The 19,583-nt window shown below is 35.2% G+C and overlaps 1 protein-coding gene across 1 annotated transcript in view; it reads left to right on the top strand.

Moving 5' to 3' along the window:
- The window catches only part of TMEM30A (transmembrane protein 30A), a 41,509-nt gene extending 23,246 nt beyond the window's left edge, over positions 1–18,263 (top strand). The window contains exons 2-7 of the mRNA XM_082668910.1: positions 116–223; positions 2,736–2,843; positions 7,177–7,264; positions 8,323–8,469; positions 9,136–9,342; positions 16,688–18,263. Of these exons, the coding sequence (XP_082525036.1) occupies positions 116–223; positions 2,736–2,843; positions 7,177–7,264; positions 8,323–8,469; positions 9,136–9,342; positions 16,688–16,881 (852 nt within the window). The 3' untranslated portion in view covers positions 16,882–18,263. The remainder of the gene's footprint in view (positions 1–115; positions 224–2,735; positions 2,844–7,176; positions 7,265–8,322; positions 8,470–9,135; positions 9,343–16,687) is intronic.
- Positions 18,264–19,583: the final 1,320 nt, after the last annotated feature.

The raw sequence follows: 19,583 nt of genomic DNA, 5'->3' as shown, positions 1-19,583 counted from the left end.
TTTTTCTGGGCTATTATTGCTCCATCAGGCTCATTTTTCCCTCTGATAGCAAATTATTTCAGAGTGTATCCAGTTTCTCCAAGGAAGTGTGCTTAGTTATATTTTTCTCTTGCAGATTGATTATACCGGAACAGACCCTTCCAGTCCCTGCAATAAATGTTTGTCTCCGAATGTGACACCTTGTATTTGTACCATTAACTTCACTCTGGAACAGTCATTTGAGGTCTGTATTCCCAAGTAGTGTTTTAGAAAAGCCATGCTTTAAAAAATATTGATATTATATTAAATTTTTTTTTTTACTAGTTATTTTCTTCTTGTTGATATGTTGCTTTAATTTATTGGGAATCTATACACTTTTGAGGAAGATTGTTTTGTTTTGCTATTGGATTATGCTGTCTGATAATTAAATACATTAATAGTTTATGGTAGTAGTTTAAATTAAATTTAAAACCTATTCTTTTTCTGGAAAATTTTATAACTGTACAAAATTTTTTTTTGTATCAAGTTTCTATCTACATCTACTTGTATTTAAAAAATTATTGCTCAAACTGTTTTGCCTACTTTTAATACTATAAGTTTTACTTTGGAAAATAAATACTAATTCATCCATTATTGCATTATTTTTTCATCAGATATGATACTTTAACATAAATGCAAACACTTAGTAAAACCTTACTGACAAGCAGTTAGAATACCGTGTGTGTGTGTGTGTGTGTGTGTGTGTGTGTGTGTGTGTGTGTGTGTGTGTGTGTGTGTGTGTGTGTGGTCTGTGTGTCTTTTGCATTCACACTTACCTGTCATTCTTCTTGGAAACTGAGCAGATGCTAAAGGACACAAAGATTCAGAAATAGGCATGACAAGACCCGTTTATGTTCTCCTTTACCTGAAAATTGAGCTTTAAAAAATTATTGTTTTATTCTTCAGGGAGCAAAACTGCTTTAATACATGCCAACTTTTTAGATTTTTGTAGCTATGCTTTAGATTTTCTTAAAGGTCGTGATGCCTTTTGAGGTCCCTAATAGATGGTTGCCATCTAGTGGTTATGGATGCTGTTGCCCTGAGATTGTGGACTGTAACGCTCCCTTTTTAAAAAATATGAAAATAAATTAGGGAGAAGACAGGAATTTAATTATTTTGTTTTGGCAGAAATAACATATAACTTTAAAACATCATAAAAATTTGATTTTTTTATGTGATGGACAAACTATAAGTTGCATTAAGTTCTGCTTTTGTCAGAACAGGCAGAATTAAAGACATGGAAGAGACTTGTAATGATTTAGAAGCTCCACTAGTTTCTTCCCCCATACAAAAACATTAAGCATTTCAGAACTCTTCTTCTGCAAAGGTGATCATCCTCAGATTCATTCTTTTGTGGTCTCTGTGTTCCTTTACAAGCCCAAGCTGAATTAGACTAAAGCCTTTTCATAGGACAAAAACCCAACCAACCGAATAAATAAACGGAAGATTTCTATGTAAGTGTTTTCTTTATAAGGAATGGGAAAGTTTGCATATTTTGACATTTGAAAATCAAGCTTTAAATAAATGATTGTGTATAAGAAAACAGCAAATCAAATAAAGCAAAATGTTATTGAATTCCTTTTTTTTTTCTGTCTTCCTTTTAATTGAGTATAAGGTTATAGACAATGGAGGTAGCAACCAGAAAGGAGAAAATAGCTGATGTTTTTGCCACCTCTAAAAATCTTAGTCATTCAAGATGACTTCATAACATCTTCTAAATAGTTACAATGTAGGTAGGTTACCCTTATTTCCCAGATTATTTCCAAGTTGACTCCACTGAACACATTAAAGTACTTTTCTTGATTATTATAAAGTGACTCATTATCTTAGATACTTTACTAATTATTATTACTAATATTAGTATTACTAATACTAGTATTAGTAATTACTAATACTAATTACTAATACTAGTATTAGTAATACTAGTATTACTAATACTAATTATTAATACTAATATTACTAATTATTTACTAATAATTATTACTAATATTATATAGTATCCTGCTGAGAAATTTACTATGACCCAATTCAAGTTCAGAATTTATTTTGGGCGGTAAATGAAAGCTTGAAAGCATTATTCCTTTGAAAAGTTGATGCTAATTGGATGAAGACCAATCTGAATTAGAGAAGATTTAAAATTGAAAGTAGGGACTTCCCTGGCGGTCCAGTGGTTAAGGCTTTGCCTTTCAATGCAGGGGGTGCAGGTTCGATCCCTGGTCTGGGAACTAAGATCCCACATGCCTCATGGCCAAAAAAACAAAACATAAAACAGAAGCAATATTGTAACAAATTCAGTAAAGACTTTAAAAATGGTCCATATCAAAAACAAAATCTTTAAAAAAATAAATAAATAAAACTGAAAGTTGATCAGACTAGGCTAATAATTAGATTCCTTGAGAGCTTCTTTGTTTGTTTGTTTGTCTTAATGTAAATAGACGTCCTTGAGGTCTTTCAGAGTATTTTCAAAGTTGACTCTTGGAGTTTTGACCTTATTTGATTTGATTCTTTAACATTATTTGATTTGGTTTGATTGTTTAACCTTATTTACAATTTGTACCATTTTAGATTGCTAAGTACTGGTAGAATTCACCCCAGTAACTGTTTTAAGTTATCACAAATTCTAAACTAGTGCAAATTACATAGCTTTTATGTATGCATGAAACAACTTCATACTTAATAGTTTTATATGAACATTTTTTCCCTTTCTCTTTCTCTAGGGCAATGTGTTTATGTATTATGGACTGTCTAATTTCTATCAAAACCATCGTCGTTATGTGAAATCTCGAGATGATAGTCAACTAAATGGAGATCCTAGTGCTTTACTTGTAAGTAAAATGATGGAACATGAAACTACGGTGTCTAAGAACTAAGAACATGTGGTAACTGTTCAATTAGAAATGTTAAATTTAATAATGTTAGATGAAATTAAAGTGTTGTTTGACATTTTTAGTTTGTTTAGTGAAGGTTTTTAGTTAAAATTTTTTCCCCTGGAATTTGCACAGATTAATTATTTCTTGCAGCCAGAGGACACGTTGCAACCTGCTTGTTTCCGGTAGTATCATTGGGATTTTTGCTTTGTTAATCTGTTTGTAATGGAATTTTGATGAGTCTAGCATTCTGGGAATATAATTTGTTCTGTTTGAGTTTACTCATTATTATTACACTGGGTAGGAATATGTAAATAAGCTACTTTTAATTTCTGAGATTGTGTTTTAGAATTGAACATGTATGCTCTTTGCTTTTTACCTTGTGGGGAGCCCGAGTACTGAAGTCCAAAGGGTGTGGGTTACTGAAAAACCGTCTGAGGAGCTTTTTGAAAATACAGATTCCAGGATTCTCCTAAGTCTTATATGTCTGTGTCTACAGGGGTGGAGCTCTAAAATATCTATTTTTAACAAGCTCCCCTTCTGATGCTCAGCCTGGTTTGGGAATCTGTGGACTAGAGGATCTTAGTCAGCTTCTCATAGTAGTGGTTGGTGCCCATGTATTTTATATTATTGCTACCAATGCAGCAAACCTTTAGCAATTCAAGTATCTCTTAGAAACAGTGACACTCTTAGAATGCAATTTAGGACCATACTGGGACCAGAATGGTCCTGGTAAACGTAAAGTTACTCTAGGTTATCCTTCTTGGTTTTATTGCTATTTCCTGATGTTTGGGATCTTAAGAAATAATAAGTCTATTTAAAGATTCTGGTTAGGTCTGCAATATCTTGTAGTCCATGTGGGATTTATGTCGTGGGATCCAACTTTCAGGACTCAAGTCCAGAGAAGGTGAAGTTCTGTGAGACACACCAAGTTGATGAGGCACACCAAGAATTTGTTGATTGGGATCATAGATTGGGTGTGTTGAAAGACCTAGCAGTGGTGGTTGATTTACAGTTCTTTTATATAGATACACACTCTCTTCACTGAGGGCAAAAGAAGCTGAGATTCTTTTCTTCCAAACCTCAAGCAGAGCTTTTAGACTAAACTTAAGGATTGATGAATTTTTTCTGTAAAGGGCCAATAGTAAACATTTTCAGCTTTGCAGTTTATATAGTCTATTGCAGCTACTCACCTCTGCCATTTTAGAATGAATGCAGCCATGGAGAATACTTAAGTGAATGGGTAGCTGTGTTCCAATAAAACTTTATTTACAAAAACAGGAGCTGGGGCTGGATTTGGCCTGCAGGCTGTCATTTATCGATCCCTGGACTAGACCAAAATATATGACTTTAAGACCAGGTGGCTTTCAAAAATTTTAAAGATGTTAAGAACAGACAGATTGAAGTTCAAGTAACTTAACATTGTATATAAGGCCCTTCACAATCTGATGTCAGGCTACCACTTCAGCTTCATTGATTTTATATTCTATCCTTAATGTACCTTTGGCCTGGCTGCCCTGAGCCATATATGCTGTTCCCTAACCATGCCTGGTGATGCAGGTAATCTGCCCATTTGGGTATTTCCATTTCATTTGTCTAGAATGTGGTTTTTACTCTTTCCCTGGAGGGCCTCTCACCTCAGGCCTGCTGTTTACTTTAGTGTCTTTGGATGCAAAATAACTTCTTTACGTATTTACTTCATTCATACCCTGTTCCAAGTCACTTCTCACTTTACTTAACACACTGTCTCCCCATATCATCTACTCTTGCTCTTCCTTTCCAGGCCATTTTCTACAGAGCTGCTAGAGTGATCTTTTAAAAAAAGTAAATACCACTTCCCTGCTTAAAGTCTTTCAGTGGTTGGTTTACTCAGGATGATCTGAGCTATGCATGACTCTCCAGTCTCATCGTGTGTCATTTTCTTTATTGCCATACTCTAACTACATTCCCTGTTTACCTTCTCAGAGGTATCAAGTTCTTTCTAAATGGTGTGTCCTGTTCTCTCTGCTTAAAGCTCTCTTCTGCCTGCTCTTCACGTGGCTGTCTCCTACTTTCTTTAGGTCTTAACTTTCATGATACTACCTCCAGAGACAGTCTTCCCCTTATCTTCTGTCCTCCCAACTACACTGCAAGCTCATGAGAGCAGGGAGCATGACTTTCTTTAATCACCATATACCAAGTGCCTCTCCAGTACCTAGCACATGAAAGGCATTTAATAAATATATATGGAATGAATATAGACACCTTTATCATGGCTCTTATTTCATATTATACTTGGTTGTATTTGAGTCTGTTTCCTATATTACATTGTGAGCAGCTGAAAAGCAGGGACTTTGTTTTCATTTTTCCATTTCTAGCATCTTACATGGTATGTGGTACATGTTAGGTACTCTTTATTAAATGGCTTTCCTAATAAGCCAGTTACTGCAAAGTACCTAGCATTGCTTAGTTCAGTATCTGATGCATAGGTAGTAAATATTTTCCTTTTTTTAAAAAAACTTCAATAATTTAGTAGTTAGAAGATGGTTCTTCAGGACACTAGTCCACCATCTTTTCTGGTTTTCCAAATAAAGTTGCTATTCCTTGCCCCCCTCCCCTCCAAAATGGTTTAGTGGTTAAAATATATTTGCCCCATTGAGAGTTTATTTACCTTATTTTTTTGAAATCAGTTTTCATCAAAACATTCAAATAGTAATAAGCCAAGTTATACATTGTCTATCTTCATGGTCTTAGAATACTAACTTTCTGAATGTAGATGTCTTAGGGACCAAAAAGCTGGGAAGTCAAATATTAAAGAGACTTTATGAGATTCCCTGCCAGAACGTAGATACAAGTCAAGGTTGGTTATAATGGAATAGCCCTAAGAGGCCTAACTAGGTTCTAGTTAATTTCAAATGGAGACTATCTTGGTTTGTTTATGTGTTGTGAGACATGGCTTAATGTGGCCTTGGAGTCGCAGAACAACTCAGATGTATACCTAATATCAGACTTGGTAGAATCTCTGGATTAATCCTACAGCTTCCACGTTTCCTTGAGATCTTCAACAGGGACTAAGCCAAAACCAAATCTGGAGGACAGGTGAAGTGCTGTTTGCCTTGCCAACATTTGTGCTTTCTTTATACCTGGGTGCACAACTTAGAGAAAATTGGTATATTCTAGGAATCTGCATTAGACTTTTCCTTCCTCCCTCCCTCCCTTCCAAATTACAAGATTTGAAATTATCTACTTGAACATGTTAATTTTATAAGTGAAGTGCAGATAAATCAAGGGACTTGCGCAAAGTCACATAGTACATAGCTGGAACTAGAAGCTCAGGTCTTTTTTTTTTTTTCTTTTTAATATTTATTTATTTGGCTGTGCTGGGTTTTAGTTGCAGCATGTGGGAGCCACGTGTGGGATCTTCGTTGCAGCATGCGAGATCTTTGTTTTTTTTAGTTGCGACATGCAGGATCATTTTTAGTTGTGACGCGCAGGATCTTTAGTTGTGGCATGCGGGCTGTTAGTTGCGGCATGCGGGAGGGATCTAGTTCCCTGACCAGGGATCAAACCCGGACCCCCTGCATTGGGAGCCCAGAGTCTTAACCACTGGACCACCAGGGAAGCCCCGAAGCTCCAGTCTTCTTACTTCAAGTTTAAGATTCCTTTCATTCTGTCACAGCTGGATTGACAATAGACGGCTTCTTAGTTTTTCTTGTGCAGAAAACATTTTGTATTTATGATTTCTGTGTTGGTATGAAAATTGTTTAAAATGTCAGTTTGGGGGCTTCCCTCGTGGCGCAGTGGTTGGGAGTCCACTTGCCAACGCAGGGGACACGGGTTCACACCCTAGTCTGGGAAGATCCCACATGCCATGGAGCAACTAAGCCCGTGCGCCACAACTACTGAGCCCGTGTTCCACAACAAGAAAAGCCACCGCAATAAGAAACCCATGCACCGCAATGAAGAGTAGCCCCTGCTTGCTGCAACTAGAGAAAGCCTGTGCACAGCAACAAAGACCCAGCACAGCCAAAAATAAAATAAATAAATTTATAAAAAGAGAAAAAAGTCAATTTGACATATACCTATATGACAGTATATGCAAAAAAAGGCTATAATGTAGTAATGTTAAAGAATATATTTTGAGTAATTAAATGTGGTATTATTTATAGTCTGTTTATAATATAGACATTTTACATGCATTGGAAATGAGAAATATGTAGGGATTGAATTTTTAATCAGTAATTAGGACTAACTAATAGTTCTCCCAGAGGCCTGGGTAATAACTTCTCTCTTCTTTCCTTCTAAATATCAGAATCCCAGTAAGGAATGTGAGCCTTATCGAAGAAATGAAGACAAACCAATTGCTCCTTGTGGAGCTATTGCCAACAGCATGTTTAATGGTATGAGACAGAGATAAACAAAGATGATATATATATATATATAATACTGTAGTTAGGAATATTTGTATAATCTTTCAGAAACATGAATGAGATTGAGAAATTCAACAGCTTTAAGATAAATATGTGAATTAGTTATTTAGTGGGGTATTATAATGCTTTATGACTTTCTTTTGTGAATTCTTATATTTTAAGAATGAATTTCTGTCTCTGGGAAGAAAGAAGCAGGGCCATTCTGCTAACTTACTATTTCATACATGGTAAAATAAATGCCAGGCTACCTTTACCAACAACTTTGAATATTTATACCATTAGATAGGGGCTACAGTTGATCATTTAGAGCAGCACTGTCTGATATGAATGTAATGTGAACCATAAATGTGAGACGTGTATAATTTTAAGCTTTCTAGTAGTCACACTAAAAAAAAAATAAAAAAGAAACAAGTGAAATTAATTTTAATTATACTTTATTAAACTCAGTATGCCCCACATATCATTTCAGCAGGTAAGTGATATTCAGTATATAAAAGTTATTAGTGAGATATTTTATATACTAATTTTTATACTAAATCTTTGATGTCTGATGTACATTATATCCTTACAAAACATAGTCATTTGGACCAGCCGTAATTTCAGGGGCTCTGTAGCCATATATAGCTAGTGATTACCAGATTGGACAGTGCAGAGAGAGAAATTGATAAGCCAGAAGCTATTTAGCAGTGCTTTTTTTTGTTTTTTTTTTTTTTTTAAAGAATAGAGGCAGATTTACCTTGCAAATTGTTTTAGTTGGGTTACTATTAAAACATCTGACCATATCACATATCAGTTAGCCATGTAGGAAAATGACCTGGAACTATTGAGGGAAGGCAAGTTCATCTAGGATTGTAAAGTTACCATAGTTAATTCACATGTGAATCATCAAGAGCAAATGCTCATCACGTGCCTGCTTCGTTACAACCGCTTTGGGGGGCAAGTACCAGATCCTCATTTCTCATGGAAGAAAGCCGGCACTATGGATATTCAGTAGATGTTTAGCAGTATCTTCCTTTTCTTGTGTTTAGATACACTAGATTTGTTTCTGGTTGGCAATGAATCTGATCCTACACCTATTCATTTGATAAAGAAAGGTATTGCTTGGTGGACAGATAAAAATGTGAAATTCAGAAATCCCCCTGGAGCAGACATTCCCCTAGAAGAACGATTCAAAGGTAAAATATTACTAATATCCCTTAAAACATAAGCTAGGCGTTTTAATGAAGTACCTAAAATTTTCTGTCTTTAGAATCTTAAAAAAGTTTATGCTTTTTAAAAAGCAACTTTTCTTAACTTGCTGTCAAGTTAGGTAAAATATGTAGTATCTTCTAATGTACTGAAATTCTAAAGGAAAAGTAGTATACTTTTAATCTTGAATTTCTCTGGTATTTCCTTGTAAGTGTTTCAGCCATAATCTTTTAAAATTGTGACAAGGTTTATTTTAAACAAGTATTTATTTATTTATTTTAATTATTAATAGTTATAAGTCCAAATTTCTTTTTGTTTCTATGCCTCCTTGATTTCACAATGTAATGTTTCTTACCATTACATCTTTGAATTAAGTCATTTGGTTTTTGGAGTATACTCAGTAGCCTACTTTTAGTATTCTCTTAATTGAGATATCAATCAAATCTTTGTAATTATTAAGTTTTTATGTGAAGAATTGGTTTCTCTTTCAATTTTAAGACTTCCTTAGAATATGAATATATTTCTACTTTTGAACATAAGGAAAATATTCATATTGTGTATCTTTGTTTTATTAGAGTGTGAATTTTCAGTGAAACTCTCAACAGAATTGAATGTCTTGTCTCCCCACCCCACACCGATCTCTCCTTTTTAAGGCACAACAAAGCCAGTAAACTGGGTTAAACCAGTATATATGCTGGATCCTGACGAAGATAATAGTGGGTTCATAAATGAGGATTTTATTGTTTGGATGCGTACGGCAGCACTACCTACTTTTCGTAAGTTGTATCGTCTTATAGAGAGGAAAAGTGATTTACATCCGACATTACCAGCTGGACGATACTATTTGAATATCACATACAGTATCCTTTTTTGGCCATGTGCACAGATTCAAAGAATTTGAAAGGAGTGTAGTCCAATCTTGTCTCAGTTATGTGGCATGCTACTTTGTGTTTTAGTTTTGCTCTCTGCATTTTTATGAGTATGTGTGTATGTATGAGAAAGTCTCTTTTAACTTGTTTCTTCCAGAAATGCCTTTAAGTTTTAAATACTTTGTACTAGAGTTCAAGCATCTTATTTGGTAAAATTATTTAAAATGTAGGTGCTAGATTTATTAATAAGTTAGATATTTTTACAAGAGAGATTGTAATTCAGCTTAATGCAAAGGCTAGTACTCACTTAGTAAATCTAAGCGTTAGTGGTACTGGGCTGTTTTAATCTATATTCTTTTAGATAATAAAAATCAGCAAATTTGTTATTTCATATCAACATAATTATTTATAATTATTGCTCTGTTTACAATCAAAACATTTTTATCATTAGCTGTATTGTTCCACCTTAATAATTTAGGCATACTTTTCAGTGCTGATAAATATCATTAATTTCATCCTGACTATATGTCAACGTTATACTAAGTACTTTCCATGTATTATTTTATTTATTTCAAGCATTGTGAGGCAGGTGTCATCTCCATGTTATAGACAAGAATATAGGAACATAGAGCATTTAAGTAACTTAACTGAGATTACACAGGCGATAGAAGAATCAGGGTTCATAATCAAGCTGTGTTGACTTTACCATCAACCATCACTGTAGGCTGCATCCCTAGCTGGTTCACTCAAGTAGTCAGACCAGTCCATATTGGCCTGGATGCAAAGTCTTTCCTAAGCCAGAAATATTGGGCACTAACTTTTATTCTCAACAAAATCCTTACATCTTTTAATTTCTAGCCCATTGCTTGTATATATCGTGAATGAAAAATTTTCAAATATTAGCATGTGTGCTGATGATCTTACAGTTTTGATTTTTCATAACCCAAATTAGCTATAAGTATATAGTTTTAGGTTTATAATGGATTAATAAACGGTTAATAGACCTAATTTCAAAATAAAGACCTATTTGTAGCCTTAGTTTTTTGATTTTGCACCTCAGTAGACAACTGAACATGACCTGAGAGTGACAGACTGAAAGTGACCAAGTGTTTGAAACTAGGCCTACATAGCAGAAATTTTAGACAGACAGACCCAGTTTAGGTGCTGGTAGAAAGAACATTATCTTGAGGCTATGGCCAAAGTAGAGGGCATCCTGTAGCCTACAGCACGATAAAGGGAAATCTTTGGAGCACTCAGGAGTTCTTAGTTGACAGATAATTTGCACCAAGAGAACTTTTAGGAGGAATGCAGACTATTTTGAAAATCGATAAAACAGGAATTTGACCTGCAGAACGTTAAGGGTTAATTATCAAAATGGGGTATAAGGTGGGAACTAGGTAATAGAATCAAGGCAGAAGCCCACTTTATAGGGTTGCAATATAGAGAGACTAGCATGGGTGATTTGATACCACATCCCATAGGGTGTTGGGTTAGTTAGAGCTCTTACAGTCATTCCTGGCTCAGACTGGGATTGATTTAAGAACTAGTAGAGCTGAGCCTGCCATTGGAGTCACAGCCGGGCTGGGGAGTCATCTGCGGGGCTGGGGAGCTACAGAAGCTGGAGAAAGAGATGGGAACTAACATGATTCAAAAGATGCTTTTGAAAAAGTTGTAAACCTTTTGCATAGGGACTTAGTTCTGTCTTCTTCTCTTCCCTAACTCTTGCCAAATCCTAGAACTGGTCCGTGTAGGTAGCTCATCCAACATGTTGGTGTCCCATTTCTCAAATTTGTTTAAGGATCCACGCTTCAATTCCACTCTGTTTTAGTCGTCAATCCAGTGTCACACCGTGAGTTTCACCATTGCTCCAAATCACTAATGTAAAACTTCATTGTCATGCTTTTCGACCTTGTATGAGTCGTCCCATTCTCTCATAACTACACTCTTGCTACATGTGCTCTTTGAGCTCATAGAGACCCCTAATCTCTTCTTCCTTTTTCTCTTGGTCTGTCAAGCTCTTTTTCCTCTATGGGTTTCATTGCTATTTATCTGAAATATATTTTCACATTACAGACCTTTTACCCCTCCTGTGTAATGAGAACAGAAATATCTAAGAAATGAGAAATTATATAACCCTTAACTTTAGTTGTTTTTGCTTGTAAACTGTACTGGCTTTTATTTTGTTATTTTTCCTATTTATTTATTTATTTTCTTATTAGTCATCCATTTTATACACATCAGTGTATACATGTCAATCCCAATCTCCCAATACATCACACCACCCCCACCCCCAGCTGCTTTCCCCCCTTGGTGTCCATACGTTTGTTCTCTGCATCTGTGTCTCTATTTCTGCACTGCAAACCGGTTCATCTGTACCATTTTCTAGGTTCCACATATATATGTTAATATACGATATTTGTTTTTCCCTTTCTGACTTACTTCACTCTGTATGATAGTCTCTAGATCTATCCACGTCCCTACAAATGACCCAACTTGTTCCTTTTCATGGCTGAGTAATATTCCATTGTATATATGTACCACATCTTCTTTATCCATTCATCTGTCGATGGGCATTTAGGTTGCTTCCCTGACCTGGCTATTGTAAATAGTGCTGCAGTGAACATTGAGGTGCATGTGTCTTTTTGAATTATGGTTTTCTCAGGGTATATGCCCAGTAGTGGGATTGCTGGGTTATATGGTAATTCTATTTTTAGCTCTTTAAGGAACCTCCATACTATTCTCCATAGTGGCTGTATCAATTTACATTCCCACCAATAGTGCAAGAGGGTTCCCTTTTCTCCATACCCTCTGCAGCATTTGTTGTTTGTAGATGTTCTGATGATGCCCATTCTAACCTGTGTGAGGTGATAGCTCACTGTAGTTTTGATTTGCATTTCTCTCATAATAAGTGATGCTGAGCAGGTTTTCATGTGCTTCTTGGCCATCTGTATGTCTTCTTTGGAGAAATGTCTATTTAGGTCTTCTGCCCATTTTTGGATTGGGTTGTTTGTTTTTTAATATTGAGCTGCCTGAGCTGTTTATATAGTTTGGAGATTAATCCTTTGTCTGATGATTCATTTGCAAATATTTTCTCCCATTCTGAGGGTTGTCTTTTCGTCTTGTTTATGGTTTCCTTTGCTGTGCAAAAAGCTTTTGAGTTTCATTAGGTCCCATTTGTTTGTTTTCATTTCCATTACTCTAGGAGGTAGATCAAAAAAGATCTTGCTGTGATTTATGTCAAACATGTTCTTCCTATGTTTTCCTCTAAGAGTTTTATAGTGTCCGGTCTTACATTCAGGTCTCTAATCCATTTTGAGTTTATTTTTGTGTATGGTGTTAGGGAGTGTTCTAATTTCACTCTTTTACATGTAGCTGTCCAGTTTTCCCAGCACCACTTATTGAAGAGACTGTCTTTTCTCCATTGTATATCCTTGCCTCCTTTGTCATAGATTAGTTGACCATAGGTGCGTGGGTTTACCTCTGGGCTTTCTATCCTGTTTCAATGATTTATATTTCTGTTTCTGTGCCAGTACCATACTGTCTTCATGACTGTACCTTTGTATAGTTGAAGTCAGGGAGTCTGATTCCTCCAGCTCCGTTTTTTCCCCTCAAGACTGCTTTGGCTATTCGGGGTCTTTTGTGTCTCCATTACAAATTTTAAGATTTTTTGTTCTAGTTCTGTAAATGCCATTGGTAATTTGATAGGGATTGCATTGAATCTGTAGATTGCTTTGGGTAGTAGAGTCATTTTCACAATGTTGATTCTTCCAATCCAAGAACGTGGTATATCTCTCCATCTATTTGTATCATCTTTAATTTCTTTCATCAGTGTCTTATAGTTTTCTGCATACAGGTCTTTTGTCTCCCTAGGTAGGTTTATTCCTAGGTATTTTATTCCTTTTGTTGCAGTGGTAAATGGGAGTGTTTCCATAATTTTTCTTTCAGATTTTTTATCATTAATGTATAGGAATGCAAGAGATTTCTGTGCATTAATTTTGTATCCTGCTACTTTACCAAATTCATTGATTAGCTCTAGTAGTTTTCTGGTGGCATCTTTAGAATTCTCTATGTATAGTGTCATATCATCTGCAAACAGGGACAGTTTTACTTCTTTTTTTCCAATTTGTATTCCTTTTATTTCTTATTCTTCCCGGATGCCGTGGCTAGGACTTCCAAAACTATGTTGAATAATAGTGGTGAGAGTGGGCAACCTTGTCTTGTTCCTGATCTTAGAGGAAATGCTTTCAGTTTTTCACCATTGAGAATGATGTTTGCTGTGGGTGTCATATATGGCCTTTATTATGTTGAAGTACGTTCCCTCTATGCACACTTTCTGGAGAGTTTTTATCATAAATGGGTGTTGAATTTTGTCAGAAGCTTTTTCTGCAACTATTGAGATGATCGGATAGTTTTTATTCTTCAATTTGTTAATATGGTTTATCACATTGATTGATTTGCGTATATTGAAGAATCCTTGCATCCCTGGGATAAATCCCACTTGATCATGGTGTATGATCCTTTTAATGTGCTGTTGGATACTGTTTGCTAGTATTTTGTTGAGGATTTTTGCATCTATATTCATCAGTGATATTGGTCTGTAATTTTCTTTTTTTGTAGTATTTTTGTCTGGTTTTGGCATCAGGGTGATGGTGGCCTCATAGAATGAGTTTGGGAGTTTTCCTTCCTCTGCAATTTTTTGGAAGAGATTGAGAAGGATGGGTGTTAGCTCTTCTCTAAATGTTTGATAGAATTCACCTGTGAAGCCATCTGGTCCTGGGCTTTTGTTTGTTGGAAGATTTTTAATCACAGTTTCAATTTCATTACTTGTGATTGGTCTGTTCATATTTTCTGTTTCTTCCTGGTTCAGTCTTGGAAGGTTATACCTTTCTAAGAATTTGTCCATTTCTTCCAGGTTGTCCATTTTATTGGCATAGAGTTGCTTACAGTAGTCTCTTAGGATGCTTTGTATTTCTGCATTGTCTGTTGTAACTTCTCCTTTTTCATGTCTAATTTTATTGATTTGAGTCTTCTCCCTCTTTTTCTTGATAAGTCTGGCTAATGGTTTATCACTTTTGTTTATCCTCTCAAAGAGCCAGCTTTTAGTTTTATTGATCTTTGCTATTGTTTTCTTTGTTTCTATTTCATTTATTTCTGCTCTGATCTTTATGATTTCTTTCCATCTGCTAACTTTGGGTTTTGTTTGTTCTTCTTTCTCTAGTTCCTCTAGGTGTAATGTTAGATTGTTTATTTGAGATTTTTCTTGTTTCTTGAGGTAGGCTTGTAGCAATAAACTTCCCTCTCAGAACTGCTTTTGCTGCATCCCATAGATTTTGGATAGTCATGTTTTCATTGTCATTTGTCTCTAGGTATTTTTTGATTTCCTCTTTGATTTCTTCAGTGATCTCTTGGTTATTTAGTAACATATTGTTTAGCTTCCATGTTTGTGTATCTTACGTTTTTTTCCCTGTAATTGATTTCTAATCTCATAGCGTTGTGGTCAGAAAAGATGCTTGATATGATTTTAATTTTCTTAAATTTACTGAGGCTTGATGTGTGACCCAAGATGTGATCTATCCTGGAGAATGTTCCGTGTGCACTAGAGAGGAAAGTGTAATCTGCTGTTTCTGGATGGAACGTCCTATAAATATCAATTAAATCTATCTGGTGTATTGTGTCATTTAAAGCTTGTGCTTCCTTATTAATTTTCTGTTTGGATGATCTGTCCATTGGTGAAAGTGAGGTGTTAAAGTCCCCCACTATTATTGTGTTACTGTCATTTTCCTCTTTTAGAGCTGTTAGCATTTGCCTTATATATTGAGGTGCTCCTATGTTGGGTGCATATATATTTATAATTGTTATATCTTCTACTTGGGTTGATCCCTTGATCATTACGTAGTGTCCTTCCTTGTCTTTTGTAACGTTCTTTATTTTAAAGTCTATTTTATCTGATATGAGTATTTCTACTCCAGCTTTCTTTTGATTTCCATTTGCATGGAATATCTTTTTCCATCCCCTCACCTTCAGTCTGTATGTGTCCCTAGGTCTGAATTGGGCCTCTTGTAGACAGCATATATATGGGTCTTGTTTTTGTATCCATTCAGCAAGCCTGTGTCTTTGGTTGGAGCATTTCCTCGATTCACGTTTAAGGTAGTTATTGATATGTATGTTCCTATTGCCATTTTCTTAATTGATTTTGTAGGTCCTTTTCTTCTCTTGTGTTTCCCACTTAGAGAAGTTCCTTTAGCATTTGTTGTAGAGCTGGTTTGGTGGTGCTGAATTCTCTTAGCTTTTGCTTGTCTATAAAGTTTTTGATTTCTCCTTCGAATCTGAATGAGATCCTTGCTGGGTAGAGTAATCTTGGTTGTAGATTCTTCCCTTTCACCACTTTAAGTATATCATGCCACTCCCTTCTGGCTTGCAGAGTTTCTGCTGAGAAATCAGCTGTTAACCTTATGGGAGTTCCCTTGTATGTTGTCATTTTTCCCTTGCTGCTTTCAATAATTTTTCTTTGTCTTTAATTTTTGCCTGTTTGATTACTGTGTATCTCGGCATGTTTCTCCTTGGGTTTATCCTGTCTGGGACTCTGTGCGCTTCCTGGACTTGGGTGGCTATTTCCTTTCCCATGTTAGGGAAGTTTGTGACTATAATCCTTCAAATATTTTTTTCAGGTCCTTTCTCTCTTCTTCTGGGACGTTTGTAATGCAAATGTTGTTGCATTTAATGTCCCAGAGGTCTCTTAGGCTGTCTTCACTTCTTTTCATTCATTTTTCTTTATTCTGTTCTGCTGCAATGAATTCCACCATTGTGTCTTCCAGGTCACTTATCTGTTCTTCTGCCTCAGTTATTCTGCTGTTGATTCCTTCTAGTGTATTTTTCATTTAAGTTATTGTATTGTTCATCTCTGTTTGTTCTTTAATTCTTCTAGGTCTTTGTTAAACATTTCTTGCATCTTCTCGATCTTTGCCTCCATTCTTTTTCCGAGGTCCTGGATCATCTTCACTATCATTATTCTGAATTCTTTTTCTGGAAGGTTGCCTATCTCCACTTCATTTAGTTTTTTTTCTGGGGTTTTATCTTGTTCCTTCATCTGGTACATAGCCCTCTGCCTTTTCATCTTGTCTCTATATTGGCTTTTACTACTAACATTTAATTTGTGAAATCAATCCTTTTGGATAATAATTATATAATTATTTTGTGATTCAGAACATATGAGTAAGGTACCTGTGTATTGTAGAATTTTACCAATGAATTACAATCAATTAAATGCCAACTTTTTAAGTTGTATTTTAAAAATCAAGTAACTAGACATGGAAAAGTCTTCCTATACACTCTTCAGATTACCCTGTACATTCATTTGATGGACGAAAACGGATGATCTTGAGCACTATTTCATGGATGGGAGGAAAAAATCCATTTTTGGGGATTGCTTACATCGCTATTGGATCCATCTCCTTCCTTCTGGGAGTTGTACTGCTAGTAATTAATCATAAATATAGAAACAGTAGTAATACTGCCGATATTACCATTTAATTTTATATTTTGAAAACAAATTTACTGCATGTGCATCAAGGCCAGTCCTATTCAACCTAGCTTTCAAATGCTGATGTCTGGTTAGTATGTCATTTTTGAAGTTGGCACATAACTTTTTTTTTTTAAAGCTGTCTTTGTCCTTTGCTTCTTCCTTATGGATGACTTAGGAAAATATATGACGGGTATAAAACAAATTCGCTATACTGATCATATCAACACTGTAACTGCTGAAATGGCATTCTTATGTTTCCTTTCTGATGGGACAGTCCGTTTGATGCATGGAGCCTCTTTCATGCGAAATGCGTCTGCTGCTTAAATGTTTATGCTGTGTTGATAATATTATATTGACATATGATACTGTATATGTGTGCCTATTGTGTGAAGAAAGTGATTACAAGATGTGTGAGTATAATGACTTGCTAACCCTTTAGGATTCATAGTTACAAAAAGATGAAGAAAGACCAAATCTAAATAAAACACTTCATCCTTTTCACAGGTCGTGTGTAAAGGCTTAAAGTACCATCTTTGTTGAGGTGGTTCATGTATTCAGCTTATCCAGTACAGTTCTTTGTCAAGCTTAGGTTTGATTTCAAAGGACCTATTTACCTGTCTAGAATAGGAATTAATGCTCATGGTAGGTCTCCGGTAGGAAGATTTAAAATTCCTCTTTCCATTTGGTTAAGATGTTGCAGTCAGGAAACCCATCTCACTTGATGTTTTTACATGTGACCATTTCCCTTGAAGCTTACACTTCATAAGGGATGAAAGAATATAGGTGAGCTTGGCAAGCTTCTTGGCCGACCTTTATCTTCTGCCTCACCTGTCAACCAGATGTAAATATTCAAAGGAGACTGTTTTCATTGTGGTATTTAACATTAAGAAATTTGCTTCAGCATTGGAAATACCTCAAGCTGTTTTTATTTTGCAGGTAAGTGTTTTGACTTAAGTACTAATATTATCTTGCAGAAATTTTGGAAAACAGTAACCTTCATTTCCTCTGTATTTCATTCAATTTTTACATATAGGTCAAGGATGAATATGTATGCACATTCTCTTTAGTTAAGCCACCGATTGTTTTGGTTGGTTTTTCTAAGATGTACTTTAAAAAGAAGTTCTTTAAATTTCCTAGTTGAATTCTGGAGATTTTGGAGTATGTACATGATAAATTATATGTGCTTGAAGTTATTTTATTTTCTATTAACTGGAATTATTTTTAATATTCCTTATTGAATAAATGCTGTAATTTGTTTGCTATGGAACTTATTCTTGAATGTAAACTTATTGTTTCACATGCATGAAATGTATGTCTTAATCAGAGGTGGCTTAATTGCATTGAAATAGCTATTTTTTTTTTTTTAACTAAAATAACTCATAGGTTTGTATAGAAGAATGCCTGTTTGAATTCGGAGTTTGTAATGGTTTCCTTCGTTTATATTTTAAATCAAAAGGTCTGGGTAATGTATCAGTTTTGATTAATATATGTTTTTTTTAAAAAAAACAAAAATAATGTAATGGTTAATAGTAGAAATGTGCCACACTTCTTAAGTTTTGTATAATATGAAATTCAGTTAAAAGAACTTGTAGTTTATAATGACTTTCAACAGATAGAATATTACTTGCATTAAGTACTTAATGTATAATTGTCCTGAAATTTCTGAGTGCATAGGGTATTCTTTGTGTAAAACTATTCTTTGTTTTATCAGTCCTTCAGAATATGGTTATTTATTCTGATAATTGACCCTCTTGCACATGGCAGTTTATTTTCTTGGGTATATCATTGGGGGAGAGGGCTTCTCCCAGTCTTTGCAGATTGAGTTTGTGCTGCTTAAGAAGGACTGCCGTCCTGCGTCTCTTTTTCTAACTGGGGGACCAGAGGTGCTGCTACAGAAAAGTTGAAGAGCTCTTCCAACACTTTCTCATCTGTGGTCAAGACGGAATCTTAAAATATATTTGGAGTTTTATCTATTTTACAAGTACATGGATGGCCTAAGTTCTCCCTTGTCTCCTGCCATTTGAGCTGTAAGCGATTCCTGTTGCTGAATATGAAGAATGTGGAACATTCATATGGCCTCTGTGACTGGCGGAAGGAAAACATTTCTTTCTTATGGGCTTTATGCTGATCTTTGGGAAACACTGATGTCATACTCAGCTTTCAAAGGATCATATTGCATTTTAAGACAACTAGGTTAAGTAGAAGGCATTGAAGAATGTACTAACTTGCAGGAAATATTTTGATACATGAAATTCCCAACTGAAGGAATTATTTAATAAGTAAAAGCTAAGAAATTTCTTTGAAATCAGAAAGCAGTTTAAAAGTAAATTGGTAAAAATAACTGTACTACCTAATAGAAAATTATTCAACGAAGAGGAGAGTCAAGTCAAGTGAATATTATTTGTTTCTTGGTTACAGTATTTGTAACTTTGATTACATTGAAAGATAACTTTCTGTTAGTATGTTCTGTATTAATAAAAATGAACAAAATTAATTTTGCTATGTTCAGGTGTCTTGCTAAAATAACAGCGCCCCAATGTTGTTGCAGATGTTTAGCACTAAATTGTAGCCCAGGCTCAATGAGGCCAAATTTTAACATTTCCATGCCTAGATTTGATTGCCATATGTGAATATGTTAATCACTCTGATAGCATTAACTGCAGGATTTATTCATGTTACTGAGAAACATCTGTTCTTACCAAGAAGTGGT

Source organism: Grampus griseus (genome assembly GCF_964374135.1).
Source record: "Grampus griseus genome assembly, chromosome: 13".
NCBI classification, from domain to species: Eukaryota; Metazoa; Chordata; class Mammalia; order Artiodactyla; family Delphinidae; genus Grampus; species Grampus griseus.
The sequence above is the reverse complement of the archived record's forward strand: the minus strand, read 5'-3'. Positions and strand labels throughout refer to the sequence as shown.